Source organism: Dermochelys coriacea, chromosome 12 (assembly GCF_009764565.3).
Source record: "Dermochelys coriacea isolate rDerCor1 chromosome 12, rDerCor1.pri.v4, whole genome shotgun sequence".
In the NCBI taxonomy this organism is placed as follows: Eukaryota; Metazoa; Chordata; order Testudines; family Dermochelyidae; genus Dermochelys; species Dermochelys coriacea.
The window spans coordinates 8,595,694-8,616,381 of NC_050079.1; the positions used below are offsets into that span (position 1 = coordinate 8,595,694).

The 20,688-nt window shown below is 42.4% G+C and overlaps 1 protein-coding gene across 3 annotated transcripts in view; it reads right to left on the bottom strand.

Moving 5' to 3' along the window:
• Positions 1–20,688, bottom strand: part of GNAO1 (G protein subunit alpha o1) — a 294,593-nt gene that overhangs the window by 199,194 nt on the left and 74,711 nt on the right. For all 3 annotated transcript variants that reach the window (XM_038368089.2, XM_043495136.1, XM_038368090.2), the window contains exon 3: positions 7,956–8,097. In XM_038368089.2, coding sequence (XP_038224017.1) covers positions 7,956–8,097 — 142 coding nt within the window. The remainder of the gene's footprint in view (positions 1–7,955; positions 8,098–20,688) is intronic.

A 20,688-nucleotide genomic window follows, 5' to 3' on the forward strand; every position in this document is an offset into this window, starting at 1 on the left:
AAGGGAGTGTAGACTTAGTTAAACTGAACACCAAAGACATTTGTAGGCCCTGCTGTGATTGTCTCTGCTAGTGACACTGAGAAGACTGGGCAGAAGCAGTATGACCTGTTTGTAACAGAGATTGCAAGACAAAACTAAGCCATTAACAGAGCTTATCAAGTGAAATAAAGTCCCCTTGTTCAGCAGGCCTCCTGTGAAGGAGACCTCCAAGACCAAACTGCAGCTCTCCTCCTTGAAAAATGGTGGGGAATGAGATGTTTCAATATACTGAAGACTGGAAAGTCCTTCTTGTTTCTTCATTTGTTTTAGGCTGCATGTTTATGTAAGCTGCCTTTTCCATCTTTTTGAGACACAGCAATATCCTGTTATGCATAGATCAATCTGAATTATTGTGGTAGAGAAATATAACTTTCTGTTCATGAATAGATGCTTGTAAACTTATTATTTTTTTAACTATTCTCTGGTGACACTTCAGAGCATGTTAATTTTTACTATTTTTGTATAACCTCAACCTGTCACACTTCATTGCTTTCGTTTTTGGGACTCCTAAGACAATAGGAATCTAAATGTACAAACACAAAACTCCACTGGGATAGTTTAATATCATAAACAATCAGTATCAGAAAAACATCAGTAGAAAAAATGCATTCAGAACTTAAAATGGCTGCTACAGCCAACATAGCATGAGTTGGCCATGGCCCCGTATCTGAAAATCTTGATTAGGTCATGCCCTAAGACTCTGCCAAATTTCATGTTTTTATCATAAAACCCACAATTCTTTCACAAATCTGCTAGTATGGTTGTGCCAAGGAGTGCTCAGAGCTGACTGGTACCAGACTGACCTAGAAAATCATTCCCCGACTGAGGCAGAGTGGGATATTGTATATTATTACAGGTCTTACAATTCTGAGGATGGAGAGATTTAACAAAATATATCCCGCTAGTAATTGGCAGGTGCTAATGTTTTTGCTGGGAAACTACCAGCCAGAAGATTTCCATGCTGAGGTTCCTAACTCATTCATTCTTTCATGAGGGACTGGAACTTGCCAGGGAAGATGCAAGACCAGGAGCAATTCTTTATTCCTTTCAGAATCACACAAGATGCACTTTGTGTGTGTGTGTGTGTGTATACTTGCTTAACTCAAATGACTGCAACATAAAAAGTTAAAAGCTGCCAAGTGATCATATGTGTTATGGTCCTGTCACTTATGATATAGGCCAGGGATCAACCTTTGGCATGTGGCCCGTCAGGGTAAGCCCCTGGTGGGCTGGGCTGGTTTGTTTACCTGCTGCATGGCAGCTCCCACTGGCCATGGTTCGCTGCTTCAGGCCAATGAGTGCTGCGGGAAGTGCTGGCCGCCTGTCCCATGGCCCCCATTGGCCTGGAGCAGCGAACTGCGGCCAGTGGGAGCCGCGATTGGCCGAACCTGTGGACGCGGCAGGTAAACAAACCAGTCCGGCTTGCTAGGGGCTTTCCCTGGTGGGCTGTGAGCCAAAGGTTGCCAATCCCTGATATAGGCTATGTCTATGGGCAGGTCTACATACGGGGCTAAGTCGACCTAAGTTATGCAACTCCAGCTATGTGAATAACAGCTTGAGTTGACGTACCTTAGGTCAGCTTATTGCGGTATCTACACTGCCTTGTGCTTCTCGTTCCAGTGGAGTACCGAAGTCGACAGGAGAGCGATCAGCGGTCGATTTAGTGGGTCTTCACTCCGGCGCTTCACTAGACCCACTAAATCGACCCCCGGTGGATCGATCACCATGCATCGATCCTGCAGTAAGTAGAGACAAGCCCTGTGTTATAGAGACTATGCTGGTATATCTATGCTGACATAGCCTCCTAGTGTAGACGCAGCATATACCAACAGAAGGAGTTCTTCTCCCAGCATAGCTCTGCCAGCTCCCCCAAATAATGTTAGCTAAGCCAACGGAAGCACTCTATTGTTTGCATAGTTGTCTCTACACTGAGGGGTTTGCTGGCATACCAGTGTCAGTTTGGGAGTGTGATTTTTTTTTTTTTTTGGTCATACTCTTGGCCATCATAGCTATGCTGCCATAACTTAATAGGTGTGTGCGTGTGTGTGTTTGTGTGTGTGAGAGAGAGAGAGAATGTGGGCTTTCAACTTTAAAAACTGTCTGTTCCACATGCACAGTAATGACCTTTCAAAGGGAATTTCAATACACAGACCTCTTCATTTCATGGGCATTAAAAACACTTGCTTAAACAACAGCCTCTTAGGGAGTCAGATAAGCAAAAGGCTAATTGGGCAATACCATGCATTTAAAGAATGTTTAAATATGTATTGACAGCTTAGGCTGTCGCATCTCCAGATATCTGGTCAATAACCTGCATTGTAAAAAAAGTCATTTAGTTCACAGTGCACACTTATAGGCTCAGACTATGTAAATACGCATTTTATACATCACCCTATAAGAACTCTGATGAAGATTTACAGTCCATTGTGCTAACACAAACTCACTCAATGAGGCTATTTTAGCCTGCACTCCTTTTTTGTGAAATACCACTAAAGAAGAGGAATTCAAAACACAGAAAGAATTTCCTCAACCTTGTGAGAGTGCATGTAGGGCCATGCATGGCTGTGAGTTTGGGTCCCTAAAATTTATAAACATATCCAGATTCTCTCAGCGTGGTTACAAATGTAGAATTCAGACTGAGCCAGAGCATACTACAAACGTATTCTGAGGGCAGCATTAACCTGTACTGCAAGGTATTTTTCATAACCAATAGCTCAGATTTTTAACCTTGGACTTCACCCCGTTGTCTCTCTCCCAAAGCAATAGCTGAAAACCAATCATCTGCCCATAATTATGGTTGATCCAACACTTGCATTGATTTGTTTTTTCTTTCAGTTACTAACTTTAGACTTCAGGTTCCCCTACATAACTATACCGATCAGTGTGATTGTAAGGATGAGTTAAAGAGAAGGAGCGTTTTTCAGAGATGCTGGCACTTTTAAGGGCTGTCTAACCTATAGGTGTACGTTTTATGGCCTGAATCTTACTTAGCTTTCCCCCTATGAATCCAGTTAGAAAGGTAATGATGAGAAATACACACATGTTCCTTCTGGGCCAACTACAGGTATTTGAGCAGAAATTTTACCCTCAGTTACACTCATGCACTCTCTCTGAAATCAATTGTCACACATCTGTGACCAAGGGCAGAACCTGGCCATCAATATCCCCAATCTATATAGTAAGATTCTAGGATTGTCACTCTGAAGCCTAGAACATCTGAGTCAGAGTGAAGTGATGGAAACAGCTGCAGGCATGCGGAGAGCTCTTTTTGTTTAGAGTATCACCAGATTCGATCATCGCTGGGTTTCGCGGTCTGGGCCGGTCTGGTCCTATTTTTAAGTTCTCGCCATTTTGACTTTACAAATTATACCTGTGCAACAGCTTGGGCTTCCAGCTAAAGTAAAGATTGTATCTATGCCCTTCCAACAGTCCTAGACCATTGTAACTCAACCAATCACCATCCTTACTTTACAGTTAATTTGCCAACTGATCCACCATCTGTGCAGTCTCGCTCATACAATCAATGAGATTGTTACAGGCACACCATTCACCAGGTTCAATCATCACTGGAATTCAGTCCTTTATGTCCAATTTTTAAGTTCTCCACCATTTTTGGCTTTTTTTTTTTTTACACACGACTCTGACAGCATGCACTTCCAGCTATTACTAGTAGTAGTAATAATGAACGACTGACGAGGAGAATCTGGAGAATCTATAGAAGAAAATTCTTCCTGCCAATGGACTCTTCTGTTGGGCCTCTAGTAACTTTAAAAATAAATTAGATGCATATAAATAAGAACAGTATCTGCAGCTAAGATAATTAAAATAAACATCACAAGAGCCATTCATCCTCATGCTTCAGGGCAAACATATGATCACCAGCTTGGGTCAGGATGAAATTTCCCTAGCAAGGTACTGTAATAATTACAGTACCTTAGGCTGTTGGTACCTTTTCTACTGAAGCATCCGGCATTAGCCTTTGTCAGAGACAGGCTGATAATAAATGGATCTCTGGCACTTACTATGTTCACCTTATGACTTTGACTGACAAAAGCTAAGGGATTCAGTTATGATTCTTCTTGGAGGCTTAGTATTTAGCCTAATGGAAGTGGCAGGGGTGAATATGAACAAGTGATCTTGTATCTCTGAAACCACCAATGAGTCCTACATCAACAACAAAACCCAAGGTCATTCATCTCAGTCACACTTTATAAATGAAATAAGTTCTTTCACGCTGAAAATTTGTATATGTCAAGTTTCCATCTCTAAAGAACCCCAGGTGAAATTCACCCTGGTGCAGAAGGCCACCACAAGACATATCCACGGCTTCTTGTGACCTAACTGCAGGGCATAGGTCTTGCACGTAATAGTGAATATCACCCTAAAAGGACCACATTCCAACCAGCCCTGTTATGGAATGGTTTAAAATGGAAAAGCATTACTTTAAAGGGATGAATTCTGTAGCTATAATACTGGTCAAATTGCCTGTTTAATGGCACCAAACCCTCTGTCTGGAGCACCTGTGAACTAATAAATGCAAAGAAACAGAAACTGTATAATATTTCTCTGTTTCTTGCAAGATCAAAATAAATACTATTATACACTTTAAAGCCAATAATTTTTGCAAGGGGTGGCTAAGAGAAAGGAACAAATGGTGAGCAAAGGGCCAGGAGAACTGATTTCTACAATAGCTAGATCGGTGAGAATGAAGAAATACTAGGAAAATCAGCTAAGAGATAATGTAAGGATCTGTTATGAAATAGCCCATGTTTCTCCTTGATCTTGTGCTTTTTATTAATAAACAGATAAGCCGCGGTCTGAACACAAGGGCCTTATTTTGATCTCACTTACACCTCTGTAAATCAGGAGTAACTCGAGGGAAGTCAATCCAGCCACCCCGAGTGAACCAGTTCAGTAAGAACTGACTCAAGCCTGATTATTTGATCTTAGACAGCCTATCAATATCCTCTAGGCTAAAAGCCTTTGGCAGGTGCCCAGCCAACAACAGGTAGCCTTTCTCTCTGCAACAGACTTCAAAATAAACTTGAGACCTCTCTCCTGGAGCTAGTATGGAGCAATTCCCAGAATTCGCACTAAGACCACAACATCCAGAAAGGAATTAGAAATACCTGAAGGCCTACAGGACATTAGTCATTTCTTCACATGAAATGACTTCACCCTTTTTCTGCTCTTCACCAAGAGTGGACTCCTGAGAGCCTATCCTTGAGATTCTTCCATTTGACTAGAACCCCCCCAGTTTTTTTGTATTAACTGCATTATTCTCATTCTATACACTTTCGACTCTAGGATGTGGGTGGATTGTTTTTATGATTATTATGAAAATAACTGAAGGGGGAAAGAAGTCTGATACACTTAAATCTTTTGCGTGTATCTCTGAAAGGGACATTGTCAAGATAAAAATCATGGGTCAAAAGTTTCACCACTTAGTTTAAAATCCCATAGCTAGTGCAGGAAGTGAAACAAGCATTGATTTGTAATACCAATGTCTAATATGGACGAACTTTCACCTTCTTCTGGAGCTTGGGGCAGAGGTCACTTGCCAGCATGAACTAGAATAAATGGCGGATTCTCTGTAACTTCAAGCCTTTAAATCATGATTGGAGGACTTTAGTAAATCACCTAGAGGTTATGGGTCTATTACGAGAGTGGCTGGGTGAGGTTCTGTGGCCTGTGATGAGCAGGAGATGGAGATTAGATGATCACGATGGTCCCTTCTGGCCTTAAAGTCTGTGAGTCTAATTGGCTTAAGAACAAGATTTTCTCAAGGTGGATCCAAAAGTTGGTATTACCTCAGATCACGCTTTGCAGTAACCCATTGCTTTTAAGCATTGTGGAGCCAGGTACTAAACTCACATGCCTGGTTACTTATTTCCAAAATCCTGTAATGGGACATACATACTCTGCATGTCAGAGGCATTGTTTTAAAAAAATGTCTGTTCATTGACTTGTGTATAATGAAGATATGTACTAACAAAATTACAGGGGTGTCACTGGTACATTGCAGGGTGTCCTCATGTTCAAAGAATATTTTATTAGTTATGGGCCTGATCTAAGTCCCAGAGACGTCAATGGAGCCCTTTCCAGTTACCTTAACCTGGGGGAGGCGTTGTTCAAACCCTATTTCTGTAGGAACTGATCCTTAGAAGTCAAAGGGTGGTTTTGGCTGAGTAAGGGCTGCCAAGATTTGGCTGTTAAATTCATGTTTGGGGCATGCATCAAAAACAAAGAATCCCAAGCCGGAGGCTTCACCCCCGCGTTTGCATTTCTGTACACTCACCATTCAGATTTTGCGTTCAAACTGTGATTTTGTGTGAGGGGGGGTGGGAGGGAGGGCGCTGAGTCCCTCCAGTTTAGAGGCTGTCTTTAAAAATTTGGCCCAGAAGAAAAAGAGGAGCGGAGTTAGCAACAATCCAAGCAAACCTCAACTTCTCATCACCACGACACTGTTTCCGTGAGGCAGGGAGAACATGAGGGGTAGTCCTCAAGTCCCCTTGGAATAAGAGGAATTCTCCAAGGGAACAGTTGACACCTTCTCTGCAGGAACAGGAACTGACATAACCTTTAATGCTATCCAAAGATTTCAGGCAGCAATTTTCCATTAGTCATAGTCCTGATTACTGAGATCCTCCATTAGTTGGTAAAGCCAGAGCCTAAGTGGAATGGGTTTAACCTCAAAGAATTAGGATTTCATGCATAAAAAAATTAAATTTTACATTTAAAGCCATCTGTCACAGACTATTTATCAGACATGGAGAATGATTTTTTTTCCGCCGTGCATAGATTTTAGCAAAGACAAGCTATGTGCATTGGTTGCAGATGAGTCACTGACTAATCAACAAATTGAAGTATTCAATTCAAAGCCATCATGTTGGTTCTCAAACTGCTCACAAGATCTCCAATAGTATATAGTCTCTGTTCTGTAAATCATGGTAGAAAATATCACCAGGATTTAGTTTCCCTATGAAAAAAACAGCAACACTGAGACCTCCTTGCTGTGGGCAAAGTGACATCAGGTCCAAATGACCCCAGAGCAGTAGAGGGCACACAGGTAAACAGACATGCCAATGCAAGTGAGAAGCTAAGCAGTGTGGATAGCAGCAGGAAGACTGCCAGAAGTGGAGTAGTTAATCTGAAACACTACAGCTGCTGTGTGCCTCCACACAAACCTTATTCTGGGGAAAAAACCCTCATTCCAGAAGTCATTTCACTTCCAAAGTGGATTGTTAATGAAGAATAAGAAATCAGATAATTAAAAAAAAAAGAGAATTTTTTTTTGCAGACACAAGGCCAATTACCCTGAAAAAAACTAAAATTATTCTGAAAAAAAAAAAAAAAAAAAAAAACTTTCCCACATAGACAAGGCCCAAGGAAGACAACTAAACATCAGCAGAACATTCTCTGTGAAATATTTCATTTTTTTTGCCTCAAGCAAATTTCCAATGGGTAGAAAATATCTACTGTACGGTTATCATGAGTTTGTTTGCTCACATCTGTATTTTGGACCTTTGTAGGAGAATAGGAACCTATTTGTGGCCTGTAAAAGAGACCATGCACTGCTGTGTCCAGAGACAGCTGGGTTTTGTAATATGGAAGAACCTATGGCCCTATTTTCATACCGTTTAGAGAGGCAGTTGTGCCCATAATTACACAATTGCATGTGCATATTAGTAAATGCATGTGCAAATCTATTAAGTTAGCCACTTGCACATGCAATTTGCACAAACTGATCAAATTAGTCATGCAATTGCGTAACTGAAATGTCTGAAAATCTTCCCCTAGATGTGTTTGGGTTGTGCAAATATGCCTCTTCTCATGCTATGAAATCTCTAGTTTTTCCTCCAAAGCAGCTCTTTGCAAATCATTCAGTCCCTCGTTTCAACTGGATATTGACCTACCCTTCGCTCCTTATCACCGTATTCAATGCCCAAGGTATCCATGGCACGGACGATAGCTGCCAGTGACTGAATAGTGTTGCTATAGACCACAGGCTTGTACTGCTTCACGTCTTCTCCGGAGAAACCATCTTCATGAATGATCCTACATAAAAAGAAATTATAAAGACCTGAGACGAATGCCATTTGCATTGAAGCATTAGAACAAAGTTGTTTAAAAACTGATTTAATAACTCGATTGGCCTAATTTACTTGGCATTTCTTTACTAGACCAGTGTTTCCCATTAGTGGTGCTTCAGGCTTTCGAGAGTGACATTCTAGTTTTCTTCTCGCTAGCTTCAAGATGAGACCTCACACAGGGTCCCAGTTTACTTCTGTTGACTGCCTCCCATTTAATTAAACACACTTGAACCTGGAGTGGCGCTTGAATGGCTTCATCTTCCAATTGTATGACAGCAGCAGCCACTGGTAGCCTAGATGAGGTTTCAGGTCCCAATCTACCTCACACTGAGGTCTATGGAAATGTTTCTCTTGATTCCAATTGGAATCGGATCAGGCCTGTAGTCTGGTAGACAGTCACAAACACATCTATAATATAGCACTTACAACCCATTGGAATCACCAGCTCAATATACAAGTTTACCATAGGAGCTCTGCCATCTGCACACCCTCAGAAGGGCTAATAACCTGAGTTATGTCACAAATTTCTCTTTACCCAAGATTGCGTAGAAATTATACTTATGGCAATGTATCAGTTCTGTGCACTAGAAACCATTCGTATGGCACTGAATGCACAGGTGTTCTCTATTCTCTATTCACATGTAAAACGTACCAGAACAACACTACATATTCAAACTCAAACCGGAAAATATGACTTTATAATAGTTAATATAAAACAGAAGTGGGCAAACTACAGCCCGCAGGCCACATCCAGCCCATGGGACCATCCTGCCTGGCCTGTGAGCTCCTGGCCGGGAGGCTAGCCCCCGGCCCCTCTCCTGCTGTCTCCCCTCCCCCACAGCCTTAGCTCACTGTGCCACCAGCGCTCTGGCCCACTACTCCTGCCAGGCAGCGTGGGTGGCGTGGCTGGCTCTGGCCAGGCGGTGGGGCTGGCTCTGGCCAGGCGGTGGGGCTGCAAGCTCCTGCTGCTCTGAGCACCATGGTAAGGGAGCGGGGGGGGGGGGGGAGGGGATGCGGTTGGATAGGAGTGGGAGTCCCGGGTGGCAGTTAGGGGTGGGGGGTTGGATAGCTGTGGGAATCCCTGGGGGAGGGCTGTCAGGGGGTGTGGAGGACGGTCAGGGGACAAGGAGCAGGGCAGGTTGGATGGGTCAGGGGTTCTGAGGAGGCAGTCGGGGGGGGGGGACGATGGGATGGAAAGGGGGCAGGGGACAGGCTGTTTGGGGAGGCACAGCCTTCCCTACCCAGCCCTCTATACAGTTTTGCAACCCCGATGTGGCCCTTGGGGCAAAAAATTTGCCCACCCCGATATAAAACCATCCAGCTCTATGCATTCTCACTAGCTTTAAACCGGCGTAGCTTTATTTCCTTTCATGGAGCTACTCCTGGTTTTCTCCAGTGTTAGAAGATGATCAGGTCTATAGGTCTTATGCTAAACAACTGGTCTAAATCCAAGTGTGTGCCAGTCTTTTGTTTAGGCCATAGTAATAATTTAATAGAGCCTTCACTGCTTACTCAGTTTGTATTCCCTCATTCATTAGTCTAGTTGCTAAAACAGACCATAATCGGTGGGGGCTGCTGAGATGAAGCAGTGGCTGGGGACTGGGAGGGGCCATGGGCCACGTTGTGCTCTCCTGCAATAACTAAGAGGAAGAGTAACAAAAACACTCATCAGGAATAGTCTCACAAATGGCAATGTAAACATACTGCAGGAGCCAAGGGGGTGTTACTGCAAATGGCAGGTGGTGTCTGGACCTGCCACAGCACCAAGGGAATAAGACAAAAACAAATGTATCCACATAAAGGTTTGGCATTAAGAAGAAAAGGAGAGAAAAAAACAACCCCCAAACCAATCAACACAGCTACTAATGTAAGAAATGGTGCCACCATCCAGACAGTGATTATGGTCTGATTATGGCTGCTAACTATGTCGTTGGGGACAGTACGGCGCTTTGGGTAATGGCTCGCACTGAGGATGGATGGCTTGTCACCAAGCAAGTGTACTGTTTCTGTGTTCTTTAATGGTAATGAGTGTGACTCTTGGAGAAAGGGTGGACTTTATTCTCATCTTGGAGTGGGTAGAGGAGGGGTGGGATTGAGGACTGAACTCACCCTGGAGTGGGTAGAGGAGGGGTGGGATTGAGGATTGAGATTGCACTGGAGTGGGAAGAGGAGGGGTGGGATTGAGGACTGAGATCATCCTGGAGTGGGATTGAGGACTGAGCCCTCCCTGACATTTTTGCAACCCTGAACAGATGATTTCCAATGGAGCCTCCTGCACTTACCACTCTGCACAAGCAGAATTTTATATTCATACGTGCAAGCCAAGGAATTTCATACACAGAGCCAAACCCTGCACCTGCTATGATGCCGTTGCACTGCTCTGGCAGAGCCGTGGGGCCATCAAGTCAGTTTACCCATCCCGTTGAGGGACTCCTCAGGTGGTGTAGAGCTGGATATTGCCTCTACTTTACCACCTGCATGCTGGGGCAAGCCGCACGTCAGGCCACAGCTAGAGCTTGGGGACCACAGGCTGCCAGAAAGGCCGCTTGGATCAGAGCAGTGCTGAGGCTGCTATGCTACGTGTTAGGGACTGTACCGGCCCTTGGGGAGTCCCAGGTTTGGGAGGCAGGAGGGTGGCAGAAAGCCGCCTCTGCTCCCCATCTCCTGGCTCCTGTGCTAAACAGAGCTCACTTAGACCCACCCGTTGGACTCATCTGTGGGCCCAAATATGAATTTGAGTGAGTGCACGTGGCAAAAAGGTTGGTGGATCCTGATCCTCCCCTTGCACTAGAAGTGAAACTCCCTTGGGCCCCAGCTTGATTTACAGTTGAGTCATTACTAAAAGGGATGTGAGAAATTCACAAACTCCTGGGAGATGTCCAGTAATTAGGATCATATTTGGGCATGAATCAAGTGGAGGGAGACACCAATCAAGGACTCCTGGCACTAAGGTCTCTGGTCTTATTGTGGGTGCAACTGATGTGCAGAGCTGACTTTCATTATACACCTTTAGCACTTTTGGACAAGCAAGTTCTTCCCTTCTAAAGTCTATGCTGCGGACACTGGAAATATGCAAACATAGGGGTGGCATTTTCCTGGAGAGGCATGAGAAAGGAATGAAGGTTTTCCACTTGTTCAGATGCCTTTATGGCACATGAGCCCAAATCCCTATATGTAGAATTTCTGTTATGCCAATTTCTACCTTCATAAGGGGAACAGAAGTACAGAGGCGCGTACTATCATAATCCATTCCTGGTCAACGTGTGTTTCCCCCCTGAGAAGCAGCCTCAAGCAGGATTTAAAATGAACGCCCCTAAGGTGAGCCACAAAAAAACAAGTGCAACAATGCCTGTTTAATGTGTGTTAATTAAGACAGTGGCTTTAGATTCCAACTTTTTGCCATATAACTTAATAATAATAAAAAAATCACAGCTTAACAATGCAGAGAATAAACAAACAGAGAGGACCAGATTCTGATCTCATTCTGAGGCACCTGAGTAAATCCACTGAAAGCAACAAGAGGCATGAATTCAGTCTCCAGGCTCATCCAGTCCTCCATCTCTCTGCAAAAACTGCCACTGCTGATGATATAATACTAGTTTGGATTTATATATCACCTTTATTCCAAGGATCTTCAAGCCTTGCACAAATATTAATCATTAAACCTTGCAAAACTCTGGGAGGAAGCTGATGTGGCTCACACGAGAGTCAGGGTCGTGTTTTGCTTTTCGTAGTGTTGACACATGTCTGATAGGGACTAGATTTACACCAATCAGCAATGTTGCCAAGAAACACAGTTCAAGATATTGCTCTACACATCGGAATCAGACTGGGATTGTACCACCTTAGTTCAGAACAGCATCTAAATGAATGCAAACAAATTGCACATCATGACTTTACTTCTGCTTTTGTTATTGGTGGAACAGTCACTGAGCATGGCCAGCTTTCCTCACTGACATATACAGAGTCCAACATCTCACCAGTTCTGTCTGAAAAATAGCTGAGCCATATTTGTGGCACAACTGGGATTGGGTAGGGAATGAAGGAATCAGAGCTCAGCAATAAAGTTGAGAAGTTATAATTGCTTTTTCAACACATTTTAAGGCATAATAATATTGGGTCTGATTCTAATCTCATTCCCTGGTTTACACTGGTACATCTCCCTTTACTTCAGTGGAGTTACTCCTGATTTACACCAGTGTGAGAAGAGACTTAAGCTCACTTTGATTCACGTGACAAAAAGTCCCCCTTGAAGGTGGTAAGAGATTGGTGCCATCCACAATGGATAGTAGAGGGCTGGATCACTGATGTCCCAGAATGCTGTTCTTGTAGACAGGCTTCCTTCCAGAGTGGGAGGGTGAGATAGGAAAATGTACCGTTTCACAAGTATACCTGAGAAGCTAGGAAAACAGTTTAGAATCAAAATTTACAAGGGGACTCAATCCAGCCTCCAATTTTGCACCTACCAGTTGCAGACAAGATAACTGTGAGCACAAACAGTGGCAAATAGATGTCTGGTTACCTGAGTAGTGGATGCAATTAGAAAGTTCGATGTCTTGCTGCTATTATTTATGCCCACAAAATTGTACCCACAATTGATTGTGGGTGCAAAATTGGAGGCTATTTCAAAAATGTGGCCCTTAGTCTTAATCACCAGATAGCAGTTTCACAGTGAATTACTGTACACACCACAAACTTCAGGTAAACCAAGCATTATCTCAAGCCCACTACAAGGAAACCAAAGAGTACATCATAAAGCATAGCTTGTCTGTAAAGCCTTAATTATGACTGTCTTGGTGCAAAGAGATCTTCAATAAGGAAAAGCCTGATCAGCAGAACTCTGGAGCAAAGCATTGCTACTAAATGTTCGTCCCTAAGTACTGCATGGCCGTAAAGGACAATTTTAAGTCACATGCTGTTAAATAATTTGGAAGCAGAAATAATCACTAGGCCTAAATGTTGCAAACAGGGAACCAGACTCTAGCAAGGTGTCATCATGACACACAGTTACAGTTCACAGCATGCTTCGTTATCACAAATGAATGATTCCTGCAGCCTTTACTTAGTCAAAACTCCCACTGGAGTGAATGGATATGACCCAGGGAGTTATAATACTATTTCCAGATAGCCCAGATCCGTAATTAAATATCCAGATGCCACAATCCTGCTTGGGTTAATGTCAGAATAGTGATTGTGTAAATATGATTCCTCACCCATGCAATATTATGCACTTGCAATAGGTCTTTCAGTCATAACCTGCACTCTGTACTGACAAAATCTCTACTTATGATTTCAGTTAGCTCTGCAAAACCAGTACAGCTATGAGAGAGTAAGCTCGATTCTATTTCCATCTGTGCACAATTAGCAAAATTGTCAGCTCAGTTCTGATCACGGAGTCCTTATTAGTGGTGATGATGTAGATCCAACTGAGCCCTGTCTCTTCCAAGTGCCCGGCTGAGTTTGCTGGGTTGGATACCAAGTAATTTTAATCTCTACATCCGCTGGAGTTTACAAAGTGTGTCTGATAATGCCCCTTACCCAATTCTGAGCTTCACTGCTTAAGTGCATATTCACCATGTAATGTGTATAATTATTTGTTGATCTTGGACAGACATGAGTAGAAATCAATATTAAGAAGCCATGCATTTTCTCCTTTTCGAGATCTATAGCCAATCTTTAAGATACATGAATTATTACCTTCTTCAGTAGTAGCACATGGCTGCTTCCTGGGAAGAAGATGACTCCCTATAAAATCTCTCTCTCTCCAAGTATCTCAAGAATTAAGCTCTAGGTGTGTCTAGAACATATCTAGGATTTGCAGAATGACTTTGGTTGTTAATAATTCCTCAAAAAGAAGACCTATCAGATGTGATCAATTACATGTCTTTCAAACCTAGCACTGGGACAATCTGCATAGTAAAAAAAAAAAAAGAAAAAAAAAAGGTTTACATACCATTCTCCAGATCCTAGGGCAGTGCCCACAGATGGTTTTAATTTCAATCTTATTCTTGAGCTCACCCACTCTGAACACTTACTGGTCTTATTTTTACATTGTCCCTGAAAAAAAATGGCATTCTATCCATATAATTTGTTCCCAGTTTGACACACACGAGCCAATCCCCTGACCGTTTTTTGTGCAGCTGATGGCATGGCCTAGGCTTTGAGCACTGGCATTGCTACAGCCAGGGAGGCTAGCAAGAGTGATGTGAGATTGCAATATGATACAGTGGCCAGAAGGTAATGGAATTTGGGGCTGATTGCCAGCTGTTTAGTATCAACAGATGAGCAGTAGAGCAAAAAGATGCTGATCTCAAATATCAATAATAAGAGACATAAATCCACTTCCTTTCGAATGAAAACGTCCCCATGCTGCAGTGCCTGACTCACTCCTTTGCCTTCTTTAATCTTGAACCAGAGTTTATTTAAACAAGAGGAAGCCTTGTAACCAGGTCAATTGGCCCATGAAAGCCAGAGGGGGAACGCTCAGGGTCTAGACTACCCCATTCTAGGAGTTCTGCAGCAGACAGAGACTTAGGGAACACACAGGTAGCTGCTGAGGGAGATGAAATAATTCCAGATGAACAATTGGTGTCTGGAAAATCCCCAGGCTACTGGTCTCTTTAGGACCCAGGATCTGGACCCTTGTAGTGTAGGGTGGGGCAGATCTCTCCTCTCAGCCATGCCTTCTGTCTTCCTTCCTAGAACTCAGGACAAGTTCTAGGAAGGAGTGCAGCCTATAACCTGCCTTTTCCCTCTTTATGGGGGAGACACTAGAAGGAAGAGGGGTGGCCTGCTAACCTCTCCTAGGCCAGGAAGAACAATGCTGAATCGTGTTGACTCTGCCTCCAAACTGTGGAGGAGGAGCTTTGGGAAAGCCACACCTCCAGCCGAGGTACCTGGGGAGAAGAGGACATTTTGTTATGAAGGGTTTTTTTCAGTTGTGGCTTATATGAGAGGTTTTGCACCAGTCCAGGAACTGGGGAAGGGTAAAGCTGACTTTAGTTCTATCCAGTGCTGTTAGTCTTTCCCTTAAAGTCAACTTTACCCTTCCCCAGGTCCGGAGGATCTGAGGGAACAACTCCCAGTTGGCCATTCCTAGCTGAGGATCTCTGCAGTAGCATTCCAACAATGCTCGCTTCCTGGGATGCTTCTAGCATGTCCGTGGAGCGAGAGCTGGTATGCTGGCTTTTTGTCACCTGGGAATTCCCTTACATCAAAGCTGCACAAAGCAGGCAAACTACAGGAGCCCTCTAATTTATCACATTTTCAATTCTGAAAGAAGAGCTTTGGAGAGTTTAGTGGGTCCCTCATGCTGAAATACATTATTTTCCTTTTGTTTTTTCAGCTGAACATTTCATGAACACTGTCTTCTCCCACTGCCCAGCATTTCCCTAGCTATCATTAAGAAAACAAGTCATTCCCAGGAAAACACTAGAGAAAAATGTGGCTGAGCCCCATGAGCCAGACAGTGAAATCCTCTGAGGATCAGTGCAGCTGTAACTCCAACAGACCCCGGTCGTTGGGATTGAACCTGGGACCTCTGAAGTTTGGTGCATGAGCCTCTACTGCATGAGCTAAAAGCCATATGGCTCTTAGTTATGGCTGTAGAGCAGACTCAATCTCTAAGTGGTCTTGGTGCCACTAGATAGGACAGAACACCACACCCAGGTAGTGTGTGGGTTACACAGAATCTATGTACTAGTTTCTTATCTTTTGTGTCTGCACCTGAAGAACTAGTGAACAATTCTGGTCGCACACTACAGTAAACCAGCAGTCACGCCGATAAAGACAGTGGAGTTACAGCGGTGAAAGACAAGATCAGAATCAGACCCTTACTGGGCTTGTAGAGGGGATTTGCAATAAAAAATACACATTTTCTATGGCTCCAGAAATTGGCTGGACTACAGTAGATTTGAATCTCTTCATACCAGCCCTAGACTTGGCTCACTGTATCTATAGTCATCAGCATGGATGTCCTTGCACTGATCTTCCTTACCATGAGTGAATCTCATTCTCACTGAATATTGCATGATTTGACCCAGTATGTCTTGGTTTTCATGTTCAAATTCTGCATTTAGGCATTTCAAAGGGGCCTAAGGGAATTAGATGCCGTGCTCCCACTGATTAGGTTTTGTTTGGAGAGATCTATTTAAATTCAGTATTCAAATCTAGTTTCTGATTCTTCTGTAGCAATGGAGATGGAGGCAGAGGTAGCACATTCAGGCATCTGAAAGGTTAAGTTCAGTCCATGTTCCACGGATCATTTAATGTTACATCAGACTTCTGATGCAATGTCAACAAATGATCAAAGTTGTTTTGAACACCTAGCATGCTTTCAACTTTAATAGATGCCGCAAGTCAAAACTGTCTCATCTGCTCACATCTTGAAACGGTCCTATTAGATCAGAGCTGAGCAGAATCTTCAATTCTCAAACGACTGATGCTGAGCCTCGAGCAGCAGCATTTTCAGTTTTAGCAAGCCGGGGGGGGGGGAAGAGTGAAATATTTAATGTTTTCCAAATATTTGCTCGGACAACCCACCAACGTCTTGGGAAATTTGGATTTTGCCAAAAACTACAACAAAATCTAACAGCAGCCACATCTGGCAGAATAGTCTATATCAATGCTCACCCCAACTAAACAGAAAGTGTGTCCTGCAATAGCTTCTACCAATTACAAGCAAGGAGGTAATCAGTTATGCAGACCAAGAATTTATTTATTTTGGAAGGTTTTGATCATTAATTCTGATTTTTTTAAAAAGATGGTTCTGAGGTAGTCAGAGAAGGAAATTGAAGGCATAGTTGGAAGGAATTTGACATGGCAACATGAAGTTGCCTTGTTCCTGAACAAGAACAAAGGATGATTTAATGCTTGCAAGAGAAAACATAGTCCAAGTTGAATGCCTCGTTCAGACACATCACAAGCACACCACACACAGCCAGTTATGCCACACTGATCTTGCAAACAGTGTGTCCAGGTTCCCGAAGAGGGAAAGAAAGAAAGAAAGTCAAGAATTGCTTGGCACCATTATATTCGGCTCTGTTGGACGAGTACAGAACAATCTTAGCCCTTTGGGACTTATTCTTTGATTCAAATGACGATATACAGACCCCTTTCTGTACCAATAGCACTGTAAGGCTGTGTGGAAAAGAAGTTGAGCCTTGTCCTTCCACAGAGCTGAAATGCTTTATGCATGTCCCAGTATAATATAATCTACAGAAAGAAATTTTGAGATGTGTCACAAAGGGGCCAGGCAACACATCACACCAGATATTTAAATAACTATTTATTAAAAGGTTCTGGATAAAGGTGAACTCTCTTTTTCCCAAGATGCGGTATTTTCACCTGCTTTATCCTGGGAATTGTAAGCACCTTGACACCTAGATTATGGAAGATTCTCTAACGTCACTCTAGTTTTTGTAAATTGTATTATAACTTCCACTGAAATGCTGTATGGTAGCCAACCTATTTATTGGTTTCACAGTAGCAGCCGTGTTAGTCTGTATTCGCAAAAAGAAAAGGAGTACTTGTGGCACCTTAGAGACTAACAAATTTATTTGAGTATAAGCTTTCGTGATGAAGTGAGCTGTAGCTCATGAAAGCTTATGCTCAAATAAATTTGTTAACCTATTTATTGAATATCAGGAGTCTGTATGTGTTGCAGATGCAGAATTAAATGATGGAGACTATTTTTAGACCTCTTTCTCAATCAGTGATGATACTGCTGCCTGTCAACACAGTGATATCATTAGGTCCTGTGTTTGCAGTAGAGGCATCAAAATTATTCCTTTTTAATAAAAGCAATTCTAAATATTCCTCTGTGGATTTCAAAGCTGGGAAGAGACTTGTTTCCAGCACAACAATGAATGATAAGAGTACTACAAATGATCACAGTTTTGCTTTAGGATATACCCACTGCTTAATAGTTCAACAGTCATGATCCTAAAATATTTCCATTGATCACTTACTACTTGGGTGGTGAAACTCCTATGAGACATCTACTGGCTATCTAATGCTTCGACAGCCACAACTCAGTCTCTACCATTTTATTTTACTATATGCCTTAGCAATTCGTCCTCTTCACTTGTTGGTGTATATTTGACCACTGAAATCTTATTGCAGCTTTTTTCCATGGTTCTTTAATTCAGCCACTTATATATTTGGAAAATACATTGTCATTTAAAGATATATTGCTGTTATTTATACCGTTTTCAAGAAAATGGATCAACTTCATGTTTTTCCAGTTTTCCTGAAAGTGTTTCTTGGAGATGTCCCATTCTGATTCTGGCCAGCCCATGTGTGTGAGGGCACAAGGAACAACATCTTACATACTGCAGCCATCTGCAATCATTAAAACAGGAAAGGTTTCATAGTAGCAGCCGTGTTACTCTGTATCCGTAAAAAGAAAAGGAATACTTGTGGCACCTTAGAGACTAAGAAATTTATTTGAGCATAAGCTTTCGTGAGCTACAGCTCCTTAGTCTCTAAGGTGCCACAAGTACTCCTTTTCTTAAAACACGAAAGTGTGCATGGTGCTAATGGAAACAAGCAGTGTGTAGATGCAAGTGAAAAGCAGTTCTTAGAGGTTTCTGAAAATTAGATCATGATAGGTGTGGTCCTTGAAAGTAATCACAAAAGTCCATGGGAGCTCAGCACCTTGAAGATTCACATCCTGTATTTTTAACGGTTTATATTTGCTTCTTTTCATTAGATTTCTAAACACATTTAACTATAAAGAAAGCTCTTAATGGGAAGGTTCTTCTTCATCGCTCTACAGTAAAGATGGAAAAAGAATGTGGGAGTGTGATAGAAAAAAGCCATTTTAATTTTATAAGACTTCTGAGCAATTAAGAAAAAGCATTTCATTCACAAAGCGATTAGTAAAGTGCACTATGTGCTGAATGGAATGTGGCGAGATGATTGAAACAATTTGGTTGCTATGCACTAGACATTACTAGAGTGCATCAGCGAATCACCCAGTACCAACAAAATCTATATGCTATGGATTATAATGTCATTTTCATCTTCCAATGGCAGTATCAACACTGGTGAAGCACGTTTCTTGGGGCTCCATGGCTCAGCTGCGTATCAGATCTTCCACTACCTCCCATCAAGTCAAACATTTTGAAGAAATGCTCAGGACCTCAATTATTGCTTCCTTATCAAATAAATGGACTACTCAGCAACAATGGACACAAATTGATTGGCTAACTTTGGCCCCTGTTTATTAAAACACTTAGGTGCTTAAAACTAAGCACATTCTTTTGTGCTTTGCTGAACTTGGGTGTAAATAAGTAGCGAACACCAAGTGGGAGGCATTATTTCTTTAAATGCATCCAGCAGATGACATAAAGCATACAGTCCCCTCTCATGCATGAGAAAAGATGGGAAGGGGGGAGGTTTGTGTTAGGAGAGTGGGTATTTGTAGGGATTGTAGGGACAAAGAGCATTTCATGAGATTTATAACTGAGCTTGGGTTACCTGTGGTCATCACTTCTTCTTAGACAGCTATTAATCCCCGGTTAATGCCCTGGGCTTTAGCTGTTAATGATTAATACACCTTCCCCTTGACCTTTTAGGGATTTTTTGCATCAATGAAAGTGAGGGACAGATTGTGGTGACTGGAGTTAGGTTTCATTCAGTATTGCAATCTGTGGGACAAACTAAATGTTCATGGATCAGCTCACAGACATTTAACGAGTCCCAAAGAAAGACAGGCCTGAATCTAAACCCCAGCTCCGCCCATACCTAAACTTTCGAAAAGTTCACCTCACGACCTAAACTTTGACCCTCATCCTGTGTTAGCTTTCAGCTAGACTGAACATGGGGCTGTGATGATTTCATGTGATCACATTACAACAGAATGTCTTGATGGTTTGTCGATGCAAAAAAACCCCCAACAAACCAAAACGGGAGGGGTTGGGGTGGGGGTTCATTGCTTTGTCAAGGCCAAAAAAGGTCTGCTGTGGCACACAGGTTTTAATGCATTTTAAGTTGTTTGTCAAGGAAAATTAGAAACACAGTCATATTCTTTATATTACAGTAAAAATTGTTTAAATCATTTAATTATATTTAACCCCTACTCCATCACACTGATACACAGTGTTCAAATTAGAGGGCACTTGCTCAGTAGTACATTGGCCAGACAACGAGATCACTGGCCTTGTTCTGTTCACATTTACGTCCTGATTGAGCAAAGCACCATAAACCTTTGTTTAATGTTAAGCACGTGCTGAAATCTACTGACTTCAGTTGGATTTAAGCACATGCTTAAAGCTCTGATTCAGCAAAGAACTTAAGTACATGCTAAACCGTAAGCATGAGAGTAATCCTCTATCCCTATTCAGGAAATCACTGAAGAACATTAAGTCCCATTTACTTCAATGGAACACACAAGCTTAAAGTTAAGCAGGTGCCTAAATGCTTTGCTGAATAGGGATGGACATAAACACTTGTTTAAAGTAAATTTTGATGTAGAGGCTGATCCCAAACCATTTGAGATCAGTGTTAGGCTTTCTAGTGAGTTCAATAGACTTTGGATCAGACCGGTACAGTG